This window comes from Molothrus aeneus, chromosome 4 (genome assembly GCF_037042795.1).
Source record: "Molothrus aeneus isolate 106 chromosome 4, BPBGC_Maene_1.0, whole genome shotgun sequence".
NCBI lineage: Eukaryota > Metazoa > Chordata > Aves > Passeriformes > Icteridae > Molothrus > Molothrus aeneus.
This window is the reverse complement of record NC_089649.1, coordinates 31780744-31802727: the sequence shown is the minus strand read 5'-3', so window position 1 is coordinate 31802727 and position 21984 is coordinate 31780744. Positions and strand designations below refer to the sequence as shown.

The following is a 21984-nucleotide window of genomic DNA, read 5'->3' as shown; positions in this document are numbered from 1 at the left end:
CAGAAGAATCCTGCAACATCTGACTACCAGGGAGATGTTTTAATGGCAGAAAATGTGTTTCAATGCATTACCCATATGGATTCCTGAAGTGTGAAGCTTTATAACTAAAATATCTTTAATAAGGATTTAATAATTCCATAGTTTGCTAATAGTGATACTGCTGACCCCAACTTTTTATAGTCATCTTAAAGGATGTCTATAGAGAAATCTGGTGGTTTAAAATGCTGTAAAGCAGAGTCTAACTAAAATGTAGGGATAAGAATATATTTTAAAACTTATTCTACAAATTCTATTTCTACACTTAAAAAGTCTTTTATAAAATAAGACCAATAGTTATAAAGCATCACATACTATTATGATAATGAAATCCTAACATATTATCTTTCATTTCAAAAGGATAAATATCTTCTGCAGCTTCACACTATCTAGGGAGGCTTCCATTTAACAACAGATATTTAGCTTGTGAGTATTATATCTACATAATTTTTCTCTGTGTGAAAAGAGAAAAAATTAAAATCCAAAGACTAAAAAGGAGGCTGAAATATCTGACAAACCTTTGAAATTAGGCCTTATCCTGGGATCATAGCTGAGCAATAGTCTATTCAAGATATTGCTGGTAGAATTAGCAGGTACTCTTGCAAGGTCTTCAGCTGATTGCTGCCTGTAAAAAAAAGTTCATTAGTTACTACCAAGACAGAAACAATTGCATGCTTAAACTGAAGTGATTTTACAGTAATGCCATAAATGCCATTTCACAAGCAGAAAAATGTTCATTATTTTCAGGTGCCATACTGTATAGTCTCTCTTTCCTTGAGAAGTTTCAGTATTTTTCAAGAAACTACTTGTGTAATAAACACAAATGCTCTCTGACACACTCTTAACTGTAAACTTGGAAGCAAATAAACTGCAATTCACAAATTGTTCCCTTCCCTCCTAACAAAAATATGCAGAGGGACATGATTTCTTCATCAGTAGAAAGCAGCCACCTGAACTATTTTTAGTGACTGTCAGATTAGGAACCTTAGTAAATTCACAGCCACTTTGTAGGTGCCAAAGCATGCAGAGGCTTTTGGCAGTCTCCTGCTCTCACATGCCAGCTATTCCACCCAGAGCTGGAGGTTGCATAATCTCTTTGTCAAGTGCTAATAAAAGCTTTACTACAGAAAACAAGGCCTTGGACTCTCCGGTTTTGCAGAGGGAATTTGAACATCTTCATTACCTTGCCATTATTGTGCTGGGTGTTAAATGAAAACCATTGCTGCAACCAAAAAGAACCCGTGACAGGTAATTGCAGCTTCAAGAGTACATGAAATTGAATGTAATAAAAAGCAATATGGGTGCATCAGTGCCCTTCCTAGGTATTTTAAACAGCAAGCAGGCTCATAATTGTATGTAAATGAATTTTTAAGTTTCCAGAACCTGTTCAGTGACTGTTTCCAGTTTTGAATTCTGTCTCATAATCACTTTTCCATCCCTTTTATGATTACTTTGCTGTCTTTCTGTCATTATAATTCAGTAACCAGGATGCCATGAAAAAATAAGAGAAACACCCCACACAGGTATAATTCATATGCATCAACATTATATCTCTTGCAAAGAAATGTATTTTAAAAATTGATCAAGTTTATTTCCTTAATGTTTTTCATAATCAGCATCAGCTGCTGTTGCCTTCTTCACCCTGTAGTTTCTTTTTTTCATTATTGTCTCCTATACCAATGTCAGTTTGACAGACCTACAGGTTATTCTATATAACAGCTCAGTTAAGTTTTTTTTCTTCTCATCTTTCAGTTTCCATCATGTCCTCTGGGATTTCTGCCTTATTCAAACATTTTTGAAGAAAACATTAACTCTACAGGAGGCTATTGACCAGTTTAAAAACAAAGAAAAAAGCCAACAATGAAAAAACCACATTAATGTATTAGACCTCCCGATTTTAAAATGTCCAATTATGGTAGCTCCTGTTCAGCATTTTCTGTATTGATTACTGAGAAATTGATTAATTAATAAATGTCAGCATAGCATGACATTGGCATTTGATTGAAAAGTGGAGATGATACCAGAGCCTAGCCCTTGAAGAGCTTTTATTAATAACCTTATCTTTAAAAACAACTGGTTTAACTCAAACCATAAGGGCAAAGGAAATCAGGTTTGCTGACTAGGTAGCACTCACTATGCCTTCCCAAAGAGATTTAATCTTCTCAGTTAACATTTAACAACTAAAACATTTATAAATAAAACTATGAAGGAGTTCCCTATTATTAAAACCATGTCAACCAGTATGAAAACATAAATGCATTTTATTATATTATAGTCTCCTTGATACCCATTGAGCATTTTATTGTGCAGGAAAAAATAATCAGATTTCTGTTTTCTTTGTTGTATTCAGGATATTTCTGAAACCTAAAGCTGCATATCTGCTTAGCTAGCCAGCTTAGCTTAGCTTTTCTTGTATTTGCTTGATGTTACAAATGAGGAAAAAATTATGGCAATAAAATGGCAATAAATCCTCCTTGAAATTTTGACTACTAAACAGTAATTAGCAGGATAAGTATTCATTCAAAAAACTACCAGAGATGTACCTACCAAGAAATATGTATCCTGGAGGATATCTTAAACTATAACATACAGGAAGAGAAAAGAGCTGCTGTGGAGCAGCATTAAGTGACTGCAGTATATAATTCCCCACCCATCTCTTGCAGTAAACACACTATAACCTCTGTGATCTGTAACAATCACAACTAATTGTTCCAGCAGAACTTCTCCAGAGATAATTGGTCTTCTAATAAAAAAAGAAAGCATTTACTTTTAGTAACATATATTAACTTCCTGTTATGCATACAGATCTGCATGTTCTGTATACAATAAGCCTCTGCTAATTTAATATTTGAGCAATTAAAAAAGGAATATGTGCTCTAACATTTTTCTTAATAATTGACAAATTCTCTTTCAAACAATCCTCCCAGGGCTGAGCTTGTAAGTTTTTATATTTTACTTAGAATTGGATCATTATGCAAAAGAATTATTTCCTCATTTGGTCAGGCAGCTGGACTAGATGATCATTGTAGGGCCCTTCCAGCTGAAATGAAATGTTCTATTCTATTCTATTCTATTCTATTCCATTCCATTCCAATTCTGCAATTTTGAGATGTTTGGTTTTCAGTGATGACCTTACCAATGAAGATGTTCCTACAGAAATATCATAAACCAGCTTTGTATGCTTTTTGTGCTGTTACCACTAGCTGGACAGAAGGAAAATAAAAGATAAAGATAATTTTCCATTTTCTAAAAAGAGCAGTTCAGAAAAGAATGTTCATTTAGCTATTAAAAAGGCAGGCAAGCACTCTGTATGCTGCATTTTATCAGATACAGAAAGGTTCATGCCACTGCTTCCTTGCAAGTCTCACATATTAACATCTAAAACATCTACATCAGATGTCTACAAAAACTACATTTATAAAATAATCTCCTTAATACTGAAAATAAATTTCTTTCTAAATTATGTATGTCCAGTACAATGCAATATGAAAAGAAATCCAAGCAACAACTAATGGACAAACTTAAATAATTTTTTTTTTATTTTTGTCATGGGTTATACAAAAAAGTTCATTCAATAGTGAAAACAGTAATCTGAACTACACAGGATAACATGGGCATATAAATGAAACACAGATGCTCATAAAAAGCAATGAGGAAAAGAGAAAAAAGTTTGGGAAATTAAATGAGTGAGCAACAAACAGCAAAAGAAAGCCAAATACAGCTGACAGGTTTATTTGTCTCTTCGAGTAAGGGAATAAAGTGGTAGCTTTGTGAGATCTGAGCTGCACTGCAGAAGTATATTAATAGAAATATCTTTCAGGTTGTTTGTTCAAAAGCCATCCAAAAATTGGGCAAAGGAGACTTATTGCACTGGGAAGACAGTGGTGGGAAGAACAATGACAGCAGAGCTTGCTGGTAAAGAACACCAGAATCACATCTTCCACAAGTCCTTGGGTTGTGTTTTGAACTTACACAAGTGTATAAGTGCATTTGTCCTTCCTTATCTAAGAACCAAGTAAAATACAATGACATTGGCTGCTTTGAGTTAGGAGGACAAGCACTGAGATTCAGTAATTGCTACTTTTAAAGGTCACTTCGAATGAAGTCATTGAAATAGCTACTGGGAAAAAAAGCTCTGCTGAGTATCAGTCATATTTTCACTATGGTTCTTTTACAGCATGCTGTCATTAAACTACCATCATTGAACAGCACAAAAGAAAACTTCACCACAATAACTGGATTTCCTCCTGAGGTCCTTGCTGACAAAAATGCCTAAATTTCACCTGCAAATCAATACATCAGATGTGTTCCTTGGGGTGAGTTAAGAAGTTAACCATACTTTCAGAGTGACAGATGAGCAAAACAAACTAATGAGAGAGTTAATGGGATGTGTTAGATGCTTGGAAAAAGAGGTTGGAACTATTAATGTGAGACATTTACCTACAGCCACAACCACCCCTGCTTAATTGGCCATTATGGAATTAATGAGAGGCATATTTGTATATTACATAATACAAAAAGGATTTGAGCTGAGATCTGCCTTTCTAGAAGAATCAAACTTCAGTGTGCTAAAGGCTGAGTCCCACATAACAACACACCAACTGAGAAGTTATTTACCATTTTTTCTAATTCAGCCTCCAATTTTCCCACTTATAAAAAGCTGGTAACTTCGATTTCCACCAGTTGCAGCATGCATTTTAATTTTAATGCATTTATTTCAACCTGTGTTGAATGCATGTGGAGCTGATGGAAAGCAGTTAGAAACAGGAATGTAGCACTCTTCACAGTAATTCATGCGTTCTAAGCAAGATACAGTAAATACCAAAGGATAAGGCAACAGAAGCCTCAGAGTTGCTATGAAGAAAATTTAAAAGCAAGTAATTGTAAAGCTAGAACTTTCCCTACCAAAAATTTTTACCTAAGTAGCAATTAAAAAAGCCCACACAACCACCATACAAAATACCCAAACCCAAACTGATTTTTCTCTCTCTGAATAAATAAAATGGAAAGCAACCGACATTCTTGTATATACAGAAGTATCTTCACTTCTTCAAACAGTGTCCTCACAATCCAGAGAGAAAACAAGGTACAGTTAGGCTTTTGCTATAACATCCCTGTGTGAAATGCCTGATCTTTCAGAGGTTACATCTGAATCAAAGAATTGCTTACATACTGTATTTCACAGGACCTGCAGTAAGGTGTTCATCTCCTCTTCCAAAATGCAGCTCTACACATTTTATCACTGCCTTTGAAGATCATGACCAACATTTTAAGTTGATGGCAACAGGTAATTATTTTCATAATTCACTAATCAAAATCCAGAATTTAGGATAAGCAGATATGCATGACAAAAGGAAGCATGGTTTGAAATTATATATAGCTTTAAATTTGTGTTAGACAAATGTGTCAGAAGACATTATATCTCTATAGGTCATCATGACATTTATTCTCTCAGAGCTCACTGAAGTTACAAGGAGTCCTTTCCACATGCAGTGCTACAGGAGGAAAGAATATAAACAATATTCTACAAGAGCAGGAAGGAAAGCATTTTCATAGTTCTAAATTACTGACAGATAAAAATACATGATGGAAACTGATGATGAAAACTGACATTTGAGTCATGTAAAATGGCTGTGTACATGTGAGAAAGATAAAAATAAGTATGGGAAACATAGTATCTATTTATTATCCCACCGTATATTTTAAGTACAATTTTCCTGATATAAACTATCAGTGTTCTGATTTGCAGGCATTTGATTTTTTGAGTGCAATAACTCTAAGCATAAAAACAAGTGAATACATATCAATGACATACTATATAACTCTTCTGAGTGATCTCTGTAATCTCTAGTATATTTAATAGCTACATTTTCAAACTGTGCAAGGTGACCTGTCTATTCTTAAGAAGATTCATTACAATTACTCCAGTGAAAAGTAGTATCACTAATTACACTAAAACTATGGAACTCTGAGGTAGCTTCAGTACTGAAATTTGGAGGTAGTGCAGTGTGGTGAAAAAAAGAGAAAGGTTCCTTCATAGCTAATTTTGAAACAGAAACCCAGATTAGGCACCCTGAATTTTGAACTGTGAGTTGACGGGGTGGAACAGCTTGTCTTTCATCTCATGTTGTAGATAGACCAAAAAGAATAGTCTCCTAATGTGGACATGCAGACAAACTTCCTGCAGTTAGGTAGTGTCAATAGCTGTTAGTGTCACTACTTCGGTCTTTGTCTTGCAGAAACCTCTTAAATCCAGCTTTGGTTTCATAATTCAACATTCCCAGGGTTAGACACCTTAAGGATTGTTTATACGGGAATCTGAAGTGCCTTATTATTCACTACACTTGAGAAAAGCAAGCTGGTTCATCTGCCTGCCACAGAGCTGACAACCCCCAAACCAACAGAGCCAGGTTAGCATGGCTCTGTTTCACCCAGTCTGAACTAGTACTGCTCTCAGCAATGTGGTTTTTTGCTGAAGTTACCTTGCTTCTCTGCATTCCACCAAAGTCACCACCTGTGACCCTTGTGCATAATGGGTGTCTTGTGGTGTCTTGATATAGCACACAGATGTAAAACAGGATAAGCATCCAAACGTTTAAGCAACATTTTGGAATTAATTTCTCTACATCAGTTCCATACCCCAATATTTTCTTTACAAATGCTCTAAGTATGGAGACAATAGAAAGACCTTGGTAAAATCTAACCACCTGCATGGTGGTATAAGTGGAGATATAAGAGGAAAATATAAGTTGAGACACATTCTATATAATCTGCCTTGACAACAGAATTTAGACCTATGGTTTTGCTTGGGCTCGGGTAAAGATGGTGCAATTCAACCCACAGATCCAAGTTTTTTCTCAGTCTGGAGGTTGCATATGAAATACAAAGTCTGTAGCTTTTCCACACAATTTTGGTGTCTCACCACTCCAGTGTTGAGAATGGACCGAACGTTGCTCACCGAGAGGGAAAGTTACTGAATAAGAACCAGCCTATCATGCTTAACTACTGCTTTAAAAGACAGCTTGGGTTTTGCTTATACAGCTTTACCTTTTATTGCCCACCACATTTAACCATTTTGAAAACAAATTCACAAACCTTCTGGAATGTGGCCCTATCTGTCTGGGATCACAGCTTTCTATGAGAGTTACGTGATACAGAATAAGAAAAGCATTCACCAACTGCTGTTACTAAAGGGCAGAATAATTTTTATAGGAACAAGGCCCGGGCTCTGCGAAGTACTTATCATTGGAATGACTGTCAGATGTAACTTCTTCCACAAATTCAGACTTTCCTTTCAACTTCATTCTACCTCCTCCCACAAAGTGTACAAACCCTTCCACCACACCCACAAATGAAAATGTTCACAGACTATCAACAGTGTCTTCTAGATGATGGGAATGAAGAGAGACATGATGCCACTTTCCCAGCAATTACATTTTGGGCTTGATCAGATACAGATAGAGAGGTGATGTATACCCAAACACTTGATAAAAAAGTTACAGTTCATGAAGAAGTGGAGAGGAGCCACAGTGTAAAATATATTTTGAACTTTTACTTTAGTTTTAGTAGGAAGAGCATGTCAGAAGCCTAAAGTTAACCAAGAGAAATTTGATGACAGAGTTTCACATAACTCTGCTTTAAACACATCAAAGCCTTTTTTCCCTAGTTCCACAGTCTTTTGTTGCTGTTTTTTAAAAGAAGCTGTTTATTGAACCTTCGCATCTGTGACCTTTCTAAGCTTCTGCCCTGGCAGATGGCACAAGCCATGTTTTCTGGAGGGCTTAGAGGGCCATTTCACAGTTTCTGAAGTAGCTGATATGCTTTGTTCAATACAAGCCAAATATGATTTGTACTCCTGCTTTGTGCATAAAAAAGGTCTCTGTAGATATTATACAGTATTTAGTAAATCATCCTCAAGGTTATAAATCTCCATGTGGACAAATGCATAAAGGTAAAGAGAGAAGCTGTTTTCAAACCACAGTCCTGCTATCCAGAAAAAAGGATGAGATTTAGGGACTGAGGTTTTGCTCTCAGCATTGCTGTGGCATTAGGGACGCTGAGAGATCTTCAGAAGTGAAAGCTGTGCAAGTGAACAGCTGAGTCATCCTAAACTATAATTAACAGGGATAGCTGTGATGATGACCACAGTCATTACTGGTTTTGTTAGCTGCTATCTGACACTCTTACTTATCTATTCCTTCTCTAGTACTGTAATAACCAAGCTTCCCTTTCCTTATAATTTCATTTGTCTAGAGATCTTGAGTAGTTTTGAGTAGAGACCTTCCAGGCTGCTAAGGATTGTGGAGATAACAGCAGCAGCTCAAACACCATAAAATAACTGAAGTGTTTATTATGGTATAACAAAAGGAAAAACATTTTTCAGCAGTGCTCTAAGTCTCAGTTAACTGTCCCACATGTTTAAGAGAAGCAAGGTATTATGAGGAATTATTAAGAAGTTAATAATACCTAAGTAACAAAGTCTGTGAGCAGGAAAGACATCAAGTAATTTAATCCATCTGCAGCTGTAAAAAAATCATTATGAAATTTCAAAATAAGCTTAGTAAACAGTAATACACTTTTTTTTTTCTCGAAGGGGTAGGCCTGAGTTTTTTTTAAAAGATTTTCCATGGAAACAAAAGGCAAAAGTTTTGTTACTAAAGCTTTGTATTTCATTGCACTTTGTATCTGTGGAAGCCACTTTCTTAGATTTATGGTGTAAAACTCCTATTATAACATTGTAGGCCCAATATGTCAATTTCTTTGTTAATCAACAAAGATTCGGGAATCAGACAGAAGTATAAATATTCTATGTTTCACTTGGAAAGCCTGAGGTAAGAAGGAAAATGATCTAAATGTAGGATGCGAAATCTTACATCTGTTCTGAGAAAGCATTAAATCAAAGTAAGAACCAAATGATTAAGCATCAGTTTCAAGAAACTCTTCAATAAAAACCTGGGAAAAATAGTTTCAGGAATAAATGAAAATAAGATGGCAAATCAAGCCACTATCACACAATGCACTGAGAAGTACAGCATCATGAATATTCACCAGGGTTTTCTCTAAGACACAAAATAGAATTTTCCTGATTTAAGGAAGCAAATATCTGTTTATGAGACAACAATTAACTTTTTATGGGGTTTCTAATCAGCTTTTTTTCATCCTATCCTGAGAGTAGTTAATTTTATGCCAGAGGGGTGCATTTTGCAAAAGGCTTGTATGCTGGAGAGCATACAAAAGGAAAAGTTAAAGTATGCTTAATTTTTATCCAAACAAATTCATGATAAAGTCCCAAGCCAGTCTTGTAGCCATCCATTTCTTAACATCAAATTAAGAAACTCAGGCACTAATATGAGATTCAATATAAGTTTTTCCTAAATAATGATTTGCATAGATGTGGATTTCATTTTAAAGTTTGCAAGACTGCTCCGTATACAACTACTAAGGCAGTTTTTTGTTCTCTTGAAGAATTAAAATTTAGCTTTTCACATGCTGCAAGGAGATAAAAGGCAATAATTTGTTACAATTAAGATTTAAACTTTATTGCAGCAATAACCAATCCAAATTAAAGGTGGATTAAGAGTTTAACTTATAAATGTACATTTACATTAGGAATTTGTACCATTCAATTTTATAGATAATACAATTTTTTTGGTTAAAAAATAAAATGCATTCTTCTAAAATATTTCTTTCATGATTACTAGCAAATTTTTCATTTAGACACTTCCTTCAGTAGTTTTAGTCAACCCTTATAGTGTCACTTGATTCCCTCTCCACTGCATTGTTTTGGTTAGATTTTGAGGAAAGATTGTTTGCTTTTTTCACAAAGAAAAAATTACTCCTAGTAGGCAACCTTTTTTACAACACAGAGTGCCACCAAATCAAGAAGTTTTGTGAAAGATCATTTAAAAAATGCTGATGATTGGAAGTTTGCCAACAGCAGCCTGAGTTAAGAGAGCATTGGGCAGTTTCTCTGCCAGACAGAGTTGATTTTCATTGCTCATTCACATGGCAGGTCTTCTAGATGCCAGCCACAGAAACAGCAACCCCACTATTACAAGTGGTTGTCTCTCAAGCTGTGAACTTCAGCCAAGTGACAACTTGGTCATTATTCAGGAGATCAAACAGGACTCATTGCTACAGCAAATCTTGCCAGCAGCACTGCACAATGGATCAACAAGTACTGGATTCACCACATTTTTGCAGACAGATTCAATACATTGCATGTATTCAATGTTTTTTCAAGTGTCTTGGTGACAAATGACATCATATTTAATGGTACCCAGAAATACAGGGCTTAAAATAAAAATAAACAAGAAAAATCTACTCGCTTACAAAGATAAAATGACATTGCTGTTTTGAATTCTGATAAGACTAAGTCAAGAACAGGGGGAAATGTTGGCTATTTAAACAAGACCATGGAAGACCTGGATTTAGTTCCCAGCTGCCTAACTCACTTTCCAAGGGCTTCTGTTCTGACGACTGTCCTGGGAACCCTGACATTTCTCTCCTTGCTATAAACTCTCACAGTAGCTCAGACCAAAAGCCTCATCCAGAACTCAACTTAACTTTTAAAAGGGAAAGAATAGGTAGGGGTCATTTCAGATGAGTCACGATCACATTTGAGACATACCTTAATGTATTCAAATCTAATGACAAATATAATTTTTTTGGTTTGATATAAAAAAAGAGAAGGAAGACATGCATCATATGTAGAAACATTCTAAAATTTGAGGCTACAAATAAACATCACTGTCAATATTTGAAAAGAATGGAAACTTTAAAAAGTATTACTTGAACAACGTATCTGTCTGATTACTCCACTTTTATTTTGTTTTTTCTTTAGAACAAGTTGATTAATGTTAAATAACCAGTCTAACATTATGTACCTCTTCTTTTATGGTCAAAGAAGAAATATGCTTTAACTTTGTCTAAACAATTTTAATATTTCAGTCATAGCAATTTTCTACACTTACTGGCAACTTATCATAGTCCATCAATCTTTTCCTCAGATATTTACAACGTAACACTAAAAAATGAGTAAGGCTGGCCAAGAAAATTAAAAAAATATCACTCGCAAATAAAATGTTGTCCTATGGATCACAATGTAAAGTGTGGTAGGCATTAGAAAGAGGGAGTATTTTTAGCATCAATTAATCATAGGTGTCCAGAACACATCCTCTATTCAACTGGGCAATCACAGATTATAATTTCTGTATTTTTACAGGGAGACTATTCCATAAGCACATACTTAATAGCAACAATCAATACAGATACCTCCAGAAAAGTTATAGAATTATACATGATTGATGAAAGATGCTGAAGACCTTAGTTCTATTCAACATGCAACAAGAATATGTGTAGGACAAGCCTTCTCTTACAGAACTAGCTAACCAGAAGCTGAATTTCATCATGACAGTTTTGAATCCTCCTTGCTTTCCCCAATACACCTGCAACATGATGCTAGACAGCACAGCACTACGGGACCATGCTACTGTGAACCCATTAACAGCAAGGCACTGGGTTGAAATCCAACACAAGGAAAGGAACAATTACTGTGGCTTAGATTTTCCCTTGCACTAAAACAGAAGACTTGCTGCAGAAGGAATACAATGACAGAACTTAGCTACGATGCTGGTCAAACCCATTCCCACCACAGACCTCATCCTTTCAGCAGAAAGCACCACCTTCTACTTCAATTGCCACATAATTTCCACTGTTAAAAACAGGGCAGGATCACCATCATACAAAAGCATAAAAGAAAGCAGGAACATACGATGGACATAGATATTGCTTCTTTTTCCCTTTTCCTTTCTTTGAAGACTTCTCTTTGGAATAGACTTCTTCAACCCATAAGGAGAATGAGATGAAACATAAAATTGCTAGTAAGAACTTCATCTTGAAGGTTATGTTTCAGAGAAATCTTCAGTCTGTGGTAAAAGAAAGCAGCTTATGTTAGTAGGGCTGCATATGGCAAAAGGAAATACATACCTGCAAAAAGTAAACAAATATTTCATGGGAATTGGGTTTTTTGTTGTCCTTCATCGTCCGGGGAGAGAGAATCTGTTCACATGTATCCCTGACATGAAACTGACTTAGGCAATTTCCAGAGAGTCAAGTAGCTTCCCAAAGTTGAAACTGTCAGTAAGGAACATGTTTAAATGCAGATCTGCTTCAGTGTGTTTGAGAAATGTGATGTCTTTCAAAGACTGCCTAACCAAAAATGTTCAGAAGCTTGGAAAGGGGCTCCTCACCAGAAATGTATCAACTGCATTAAATACAATGTCAACCAGTCATGTAGCAAGGTGAGGAACTGCAAGCTCTCTGTGACCTTGCACAGATAAAATAGCAATCATTTCAACGCTGGTTATGACAAGAGGTTATAAATACAGTTTTATGTACAGAATTTAAACACAATAATTTTGTATGAAGGATTTCCACTGCAGAGCCAGCAGTGACAGGGCCTTGCAAAGATGACTAAACACAACCCGCAAGACTATGCTTTATTGCATCGTGCTCAGCGTAATATTTAAACTTGTCTGGGGCAAAAGCACGTACCCCAAAGGCCAGGAGATGAGTCTGTGTTCGGCCAGAGGCAGCCCCACCTGCCCCTGGCCACAGCACTGCGGCACCCAAGGCATTTTCCATTTGTTTGCCATTGCACAGATAATTCCCATGCACTTCCTTGGGCCAACAGAAATCTCGCAGATGCCTCAGAACCTGCTGTATTTTCCACTTTTATTTATTTGGATTTTTCCCCGCGCTCTTTCCAAAGAGCTGCGCCTCTCCCTCTTTTCCCCCACCTCCGGGAGGTACCGGGATGCTTCGGCTGCCCCTTCCCCGGGAGCCGCGGCATCGCCACCCCCCCGGCCCGGCCGGGAAAGGTCGCGGATCTGCCCCTGCCGCCACCGGCCCTCTCCTGGCCTCCCGGCCCGAGGCCTCCCACCAGCCCCGGCACCGGGGAGGGAGCGGCCTCCCCTCCGCGCTGCCGAGCGCTCCGCGGGGAGGACGAGACGAGCGGGGCTCCCCTGGCGGCCCCGGCAGCACCCCCTCCCTCCCGGGCCGTGTCCCAGCGCCGCCCGCCGCCGCCCCACCGGCGCTGGCCGAGGTGCTGACGGGCTCGGCCGTGCCGCCCGGAGGAACGGGGCCCTCGGGCCGGACCCTCGATCCCCGCTCGCCCCACCGGGGAGCGGGCCCCGCCCGCACACGCGGCCCCGCCGCCGCCCGCGCCCCGCGCTCACCGCCGGACGCTGCGATCTCCCCGCGCTCAGCGGCGGCGGCGGCGGCCCGGGAGCGGGCGGGCCATGCCGCGGCCCGGCCGCAGCGACAGCGCGGCTCCTCCGGCGGCGGAGCGAGCCCCTACCTCCGGCGGTGCCTCCGCGGCCAGTGAGCATGTGCGGCGCCGCGGCGCTCCCCAGCGAGCACGTCCCGGAGCCCGCCCACACTCGGGCACTGCGCGCCGGGAGGGGCGGCGGGGCCGCCGGCCCGGACCCCCGGCCCTGCCTCCGCTGGACACGGGACACCGGCGGGGCGGTGGGACGTGGGCAAGGGGGTGGCGAGACGAAGCATCCTCTGGTCTCTGGCGGGAGGAAAATGCATTCGATAGTGGTGTTGGGAGATACCTAACAGAGTTGGCAGGAACAAGAGAATATTAGCGGAGGGGGACTGAGTAGGATGAGAGGAAGAGGGAGTGCAGGCTTACACAGGTTAGTGGAATGGTGGATCCATGGGCCGAGGCCAATTGTATCAGGTTCAACAAGGCCAAGCGCAGCATCCTGCCCTTGCAGGGCTACAGGCTGGGGGAGAGTGACTGCAAAGCTGCCCAAAGGACTCTGGGGCTGCTGATCAACAGCCATCTGAACATGAGCCAGCGTGTGCCCAGGAGGCCAGGAAGGCCAAGGGCATCCTGGCCTGGATCAGCAATAGTGTGGCCAGCAGGACCAGGGCAGTGATTGTCCTTCTGTACTCGGCACTGGTGAGGCTGCACCTCAAATCCTATGTTCAGTTTTGGGCCCCTCACTACAGGAAGGACATTGAAGTGCTGTAGAGAGTCCAGAGAACTCTGTACCGAAGACCAGACTCTGATGGAGGGTCTGGATGGTAAGTCCTATGGAGAGCAGCTGAGAGGTGGGCATGTTTAGCCTGGAGAAAATAAGGCTCAGACAAGACTTTTCTGCTCTCGACAACTGAAAAGAAATTGTATAAGGGGAGGATAGATTATTTTTCCAGCAGTCCCTCCTGCCTGGGGAAGGGGCAGGAGGCAGCCCAGGATACCAGGGTGGGCAGGGAGAACTTGCCAGCCCACCTTCCACTCTGCACTACTTTATCTTGGTTACAGTGCGGATGCATCAACCAGGTCTAGGCAGATGTAGGGCTGGGGCATAGACTCAGCTCCCTGGGATGAGAACCACCTCCTTTGCTCTTTTATTGTCCCACAAGCAGCCAGAGAGATGACTTTAGCATTGCTGGTGCTCTCCTGTTTAGATGTAGCCATAAAGGTGGAAGTCATTCCTGTTTGGCCTCTGGATGCAGGTGACTGTAGGATATGGCTGAGTTACCATGTGCTCCAACTTGGCATGTCACATTGTGAGCCTGTGTGAGAACCTTCACACAACACACGTGGAAAGCTAGCAAGGAAAGAACAAGATATGGCTGCCATCAGCTTGTAGTGAGGACTGCCTTGTTTAAGTGTGATTTTTAAAATTTCAGGATGGTTGAACTCAGACATTTGTATGCACACTTTGTGCATGCAGCAGCACTTCTCCATCACCTCGGGCATTTTCCTACTAGAAGCTTGCCCTCCCTTCCAACTTGCTTGGGCTACCCCAGACGCCTTTTACACTGGGATGTGGCTATGGTCTGATGGTTTTCAGGGTGGTGGGAAAAAAGGCCAGGAAGTGCATGTGCCACAGAGGCAGATGAGGGGAATGATGGCCGCTGCATCCCCAGGGAACCAGCCTTGGAAGCCAATGTCCTGAGCTCACATCCAGGGTTCCCAGGAAAGAAAAAGGGTTCTCCCAATGGCAGCATCTTCTTGCTGCTCTTGGAAAGGAAGAAAACCAAGCTGGCCTTGCTGCAGGGAGCAGTTCTTTGCTCATTCCCTCTCCTCATGTTCCTGAGCTGTCACAGACAGATGCAAAGATGCAGCTGGTTTTGAGCTGTTTCCAATGAGCTCCCTGCCCACAAATGTTAAGGTTTGGCTCCAGCTGTCTGGAGACAAAGACAGCAGTACCAGGAGGACTGGAATGGGCACTCCACCTAATTTTTTTTTTGGCTGCTGAGTATGGGAAGGTTAGACTCTGTTCTGGACTCCTATGATGTTGCTATATGTGCTGCTGTGTCCACATTAGAGTGCCTGTAAGTCCCAGCACAGCTCAACTCACAGGCAAGGTCTTTGTTTTCTAGGTATAAACCCACCAAATAAAATAGCAGGAACCTGAAAGTCTCAGCAATTGCCACAGTTCATCCTCTCCTCTGGAAGTGTTACCTCTCCAAAACAAAAATTTCCCCAAGGGACAGATAAGGCTCTATGGCTCTATGCCACACTTGCCAGTAAACTTTCTTCCATGACTTTGTTCAAAGACAGTTCCTTTTACCTGGAAAGAGCTTAGCAGAAGCATTTTTCTATTGCAGCTTCTTTGAAGCAGCACATGTTGTAACACCTGATGCTGGGGCAAGGCCAGGACCAGTTGTGGGCAGCAGCCCCTGGGGTTCCTGCCAGCTCCCCAGCCTCTGCGAGCCCATGGCACCCACCAACTCACACCCCAAGGAAACCTCCTCCCCTCCATCTCAGTTTTGCTGTCCTTTTCCACATGTGCTGGGCTTGGCACCACTTCAAGGTCATAATTCACCTGCAAGCTGGGGAGTGCCTAGAGGACAGGAGCAATTGCTTTGGCAGCTTCCCTGTGCCTACCACAACATTAGACACATGAAGGAGAATGGCAGCTCCTTCCTGGTTCTGCTTTCAGCTGGGATGACAATTTCCAATCTTTCACCCTTCACAACCTCCATCTCCTCAGCCAGGCAGGCTGCATTAAGCCACGTGCCTGGGCTGGCTCTGGGGCAGAGCTGCTCATGCAGAACTGAGACACCACAGGTCCCCACACCGACTCCCAGTTCCATATCCATGCCTCACCCACACACCTGAAGAGGGGAACATGGCAGCAGAAGCAGATGGCAGTGGAGAAGGCAGATGATTAAATTCAGAACTATTTTCTATTAGAAAACTCCAACTTATTCCTCCAACTACAGCAAGCCTGGGACACACAGGAGAAGCTGGCATGTCCCAGAAGGTGCAGAGCCCCAGCCCTGCTGATAGGAAATATCCCAGGACCTGTTCTGTGGCAGTTAGTACCCCAAAGTCATAAAACCCCCTCAGTTCACAGCATTCCATGTGAGCTTCAGCAAAGGAATCACTGCTCCAGCAATCAACCACAGCACATGCTGGGCTGCACAACTGGTTGTTCTCTAATACCAAGAAACCACATTTAAAAAAAGAAACAACAGTATGTGTTGCAGCCCAAACCAGAACAGTTCCTATTTCAGCCCAACCTGATTAAGTCCCACAGGGGCTGTTCATCCTGAGATAGGCTCTCCCATGAAGAAAGGGGAATAAAAAGCAGGCCAGCCCCAAACTTCCATGGGCATATTTCCTGGCAGAGGAATGCATGGAGAAAATAAATTTTAAAAAGACAAAGGAGAGAATTAGTTTCTCTTGTCTCCTTGAGGAAGTTTCGCGCAAGAGTTTTCCACTTTTGGCAACAACCAGAGTTAGATATTTTGGCTGGATACCCTCCACTTGCCTCAGCAGGGGCACCAGCTTTTTGTCCTGACTTGCTGAGAGCCTGATCTGCCTCTGCCAACTGCCCTGGCCTGGCTGCCCTTTCCCCACCATGGCCCCCATCCATTGCCAGCCAGACATGGTGGCACCATGGAGCAGGTCCTGGAGCTTCCATCCCACTGCTAAGGGCAATCCCTTCCCTTCCATCCCTTCCCAGCCCACAGAATGCTTTTCAGAAGCTTGGAAAGCCTGACCCACAGGGTGCTCATCCCACTGACTTGCTCTGCCAGATTTCAACTGCCCCTAGGCACATGGATTCTTTCTTAATTGCTGCCTGCATTTCCTTATAATTTCTTTTACTCCCCATCGCTGGGGACACAGAGCTGCTTCCATTTATCTCCAGAAACATTTAATTCCACTTTTCACTTGCTCCCTCCCTCCTTGCCGCTTCTGTTCATTTGCCTTTTCAGCAGATCTCTACCCAAACTGGTACTCCATCACTTCTCATGACCCAGATGTTTGACTACTATTTCAGTTCTTCTTAAGTTACATTCCTCCTAATGCTGTCATCTTAGAGCACTTGCTACAGACTCAGGAAAACTAAGACTGGGGCAAATCTAACTCAGAAGGGAGCGAGGAAGAAGGCTTGCTTTGGGCAGCAGGATCCATCTCAATCCATCAGGTACAGGCATTGGCAAGAGCTTCCTGATCAGGGCAATGCAGTGAAGATTCTGTAAGAAAAGGCCTCTTCTTCTGCTTCTCATCCTATAAAAGCAGCCCAAGGTCACAGACAACTGCTTTCCTGCCTGGCAGCACCGTCTTGGCAGTCCAGCAGACAGAATAATCACTCCATCTCCTGACTGCACACTTGCAAGAGGAAGCCAGAGCTGTAATGCGTGCAAGGCTCTGGAGGACAGCCTGCACACCTTTCAGATGTCCTATTGCAGAGCCAGCCATGCTGGCAATGCCCAAACAGGAAGAAATGGAGAAAACAGCCTCATGAGAAAGCCTTATACACTGAAGCCAGTTGATCCTGAGTAAAGGTCCAGCTTCCGCTGATTGGTGTTGGTCATATTGGTTTGTATTTTAGAGATCCTTTTGAAAATAAGTGACTAAAACACACGTTTTACTGGTAAATGAATGTATAGGGGAAGGCACATGTCTGTCTCAATATTCATTGTATTTCAGAGTGCAGTGGTAGACTTAACTATCTTTCCTCTGCTTGCAATTGCTGCCTTGTCAAGAGCTGGGAATATCTAACCATGTTAAATTGTCTAATCCAGGAATAATTCCCATAAATTCCTGATCTTAGGTAATATTCACTAGAAAATTCTTGTGTAAACCAAATGCAAAATATAACAAGACATTTCCTAGTGATCAGCCCAGGGACATTAGTTGTTTCTCTAGTTTGCAGTAGTAGAACATGGACATCTGAAGGTCCAGCTCTGCTGTTCAATTCCACAAAAGATACTTTGCAGCTGTAGATGATAGAATTTCTTTGGGTTTATTGCTCTTTTTAGTTTCATTAAGGTATTGAATTTTGTGCAATAACACTGTATGTGTATATATTTCAAACAGATTGTTTCAAACTTTTGATTTTTTGAAGTGATTTATACCACATTTAAAATAATAACAATAACTTAAAAAAAAAAGAAAAGGCAGAGGACTCAGAAAGTAGTCCTGTGTGTTCTGTAAAGGGACCTGGATTAAAATCAGATTATGTTCCTGCAGAAGGAAGAAAAGTCAGAGAGCAAGCAGACTGGCCTGAGTGATCACTAGAAATCAAAAAAAAAACATAGGAAAAAGTGATTACAAGTTCTTTAGCCACAAACCTATGTAATTCATAAAGAATCTACTTTGCTAGAGGATGAATTATGACTGAAAAACAAACTTCTAATGTCAAATAGCTGACCAAATTTTATTAAAGCCTTTGCCAAGCCTTTTTCAGGAAAGAAAATGCATATTTTTAAATTTCTATTAACACAAGGACCCATGCCTTGGTTTTCAGACTAATTCAGTGAAAAATCAAGACAGACAGAAGATCCAAATCAAATGAAAATCATATTTCATTAGTTTCAATGCTCACCAAAGTTGTTTTTCTTATAAATTGAGTTGATTTATTCACACAATTGAAAAACACAGTTTCAGAAAAGATTTAATGTTCTCCAAACTTTGTAATTATAAATGATTTATTTTAATCACGTGTCACATCTTGATGGCTATGGTGAGCATCCAGAAGACTTAGAGATTTACAGAGCACCTAAGAAAGACTGATTTCCAAAGGACGATGAAAGCTCTTTCTTTTTCTTTCCTTCTCTACTATTGTAATAGGGTATACTTCCTCAGGTCTTTGTAGGAAATACAGACATAATAGGAATTTGGTATACAAGGTTTCTCCCATCTGGCATAAATGACCAGAACGGTGGAAGTAACCTGATTTTATTTCTTTGAAATGAAGACTAATGATTTTCCTTTCATTTTGAAATACAGAAATTTGAAGTAGCAAACCTAACAGCAAAAAAAATAGCAAACAGATGAACCATCAGATGAAGAAAATTATAGTCTGTCCTCCTTAATGTTCCAGTTCTCTCATCTCTCTCTCCTTTACAGATACTGAGTATGACAGATGATCCTTACAGGGTCAATGTGGCAAATCTGACTGGAAAATTCAGAATATTATGCCTTGGTGGATGCTCTAAAATTAAGACTTTTAAGAGACCTGCACACACAATGAAGTGTCGCATTTATTAGAATTAAATGAGAAAATTATTAGAACCCTGTGCCCCTTAAAACCTGTGTATATATGTATTTCTATATATGTTAGGCCTTATGTATCTGATAGATAAAGAGCTTGTCAAAAAAGCAATTGGATACATTGATCATAATAGACATGACCATATTCATAATATGAATATGGAAGCATATTCATTAGTATGAATACTACATATGAATATTATGAATACAGGAAGCAGCCATGTCTAATTGATGTCATGGATTTATAGAAAATCGAGATCATACAAGATGCTGAAAACATATGTTCCTTGCAGCTTTATGCATTTTATTGCTTACATTCACTATGTAGCTATGCCTTTGCTGACAGATCTCCGTGTGCAAACCACTGTCAAGCTGTTTGTATGACTTTATGATTTTTTGCCCCATGCAGTGGTGCACACACCAGTCACCCAACCCCTGCCACACTACAATCCTGGGATTCCTAGGCCTTGAGAAGATGCACTTGGAGCTTGTCAGGAGCACTGTCTGCTCCCAGCAACTACTACAATCTACTGACCACCTGGACTTCAGCAAACAGCCTTGGAAACTCATTTTTCTGACTGAGCAACAGCCCAAAGTGAAATAATATTTTAATGATGAAATTTTCAAAGAAATTTTCTGACCTGAATTGTGGCCAGGATGGAAGATTACTATGACTAAAGCCACCTCTCTTGTGGTTCTAAAAACAGCAGCCCAAAGTGAGACCCTCTGAGGTCTCCCAGACCACAGCAACTGCAACAAGCAACCTCCCTCTGCCTGGGACACCTCTCGGAGCCAATGAACTCTCAAGTTTGCTCTGCTCAGAGGATCACTGAATGATGATGATGTTTCTGGGCTGATACCCCAACTCCTCAAGGCTCAACCCTGTGCCTGTTGAGAAGAAGTAAAGGCATCTGAAGTGAGCACTTTGCTGAACTCAAGAGTAATTTTTCACAGGTACATTTTACAGACTCTTTATGTCTGTGTGAGCAAGTGTGAAAATTAGTAGGAATGTTGCTCTCCTAGATTCTTAAGTACTTTAGGTTTGAAATTAAAGTTAGGCCTGTGAGTTACTGTTGTGCTATAGCAAATTCTATATGAGTTCTCTGCTAAGCTGTCGATCCTAAGTTATGGACTAAGTGCTATTAAATTTAAGTGTTGTTAAGGTTAATGGCTGTCGAGCTTTCAGGCATAAACTGTTGGTAGAGGCAGGCTCAGTTTAGCACAAGGGTCTACTCTGAACCTTGTGACTCAAGAGTAGGGTCTTCTGTATTCTTCTTCACCTTTACCCTTTCCCATCCTTTTCCTTCCCAACCTCCTCCCCTAAACTTTATTGTTTAAAGAATTTAAACTTTTGTTGCACATTACTACACTCACAATGTTTGACATTATAACAGCCACAATGGTAATACCTTAAACAAAGAGTTTTGAGTACAGTCATATACTTATAATAGTGTTAAAAAAACCCAACTAAACATCTCTTGAAAATTACAAAGACTCATTTTCTTCCTGTAAGATAATATTTTAGAAAGTTGAGAAATACTGTCACACCAGTTTTGTGAGAAAAAAAATTATAATTAAATCAAAATACACCCATTTGTCTGCATCCACATTTAACTCATATGCTCTCATTTAACCCCTAAGTCTCAATAAAATGGTGTAATTAATTGACTGAATGCATTTAGTGCCATTTTGGATTCTTTTCTGGATTATACTGTCATTGAGGAATTGAGATACAAGTCAGTGGTGGAAAGGATTAGCCTGTCAGCTTCAAAGTTCTTAAAGGCAGTGTTTGTTCATGCATAAATGGTAGATGTAAATGACTTGTGAAGAGTTAATGCATGATTAGTAATTGTTATCAGCAAGCTACAGGCATGAACTGCATGTCTCATGAATAACTGTGCCACAGCTATATCTATACAAATCAATAAAGAATATAGCTTAACCTTGAAAAGAATCAGGAAGACAGTAATTGTTGAAATGTCATTTAATAACACCTATACTTTCTGCCATATAGACTCTTTCTAAAGGCACTTATTGCATGCAAAGTGAATTAATACAGAATTAGGTACCTGTCTTTATTTCCTCTACTTACATAATAAAAAGAAGAGACAGATGCCTTGTTGGACAAGTCAAGGCAATTCCATCTAATAAGAGTTTTAAGCATGATTCAGTATTCCTCCTGGCTGACTATTTTGGAAAGGTATCTAGATGTTCCTGAGGACAAAAGTGAGGACAACATGCAACATCACATTCAAATTTCCTTTTTGCCATTGTAGCACATGTATTATACCTAAATCACACTGCTGATGTGCTTTACTGTAGTAGTTGCTCTTTACTTAAATTCTTCTTGATTTGCACTCAGTCTGAACAGCTGTCAGCTACCTGCTAGACATATGGTGCCCAAGGCCCACAGGGAA

The 21984-nt window shown here is 40.4% G+C and overlaps 1 protein-coding gene across 2 annotated transcripts in view; it reads right to left on the bottom strand.

Moving 5' to 3' along the window:
* Positions 1-13459, bottom strand: part of GLRB (glycine receptor beta) — a 46262-nt gene extending 32803 nt beyond the window's left edge. Inside the window, exons 1-3 of one of the 2 annotated variants that reach the window (XM_066548211.1) lie at positions 13397-13459; positions 11810-11963; positions 555-661 (exon numbers count right to left, since the gene is read on the bottom strand). In XM_066548211.1, coding sequence (XP_066404308.1) covers positions 555-661; positions 11810-11931 — 229 coding nt within the window. In that variant the 5' untranslated portion in view covers positions 11932-11963; positions 13397-13459. The other variant, XM_066548210.1, reaches the window with a different exon arrangement.
* Between the last annotated feature and the right edge of the window lie 8525 nt (positions 13460-21984).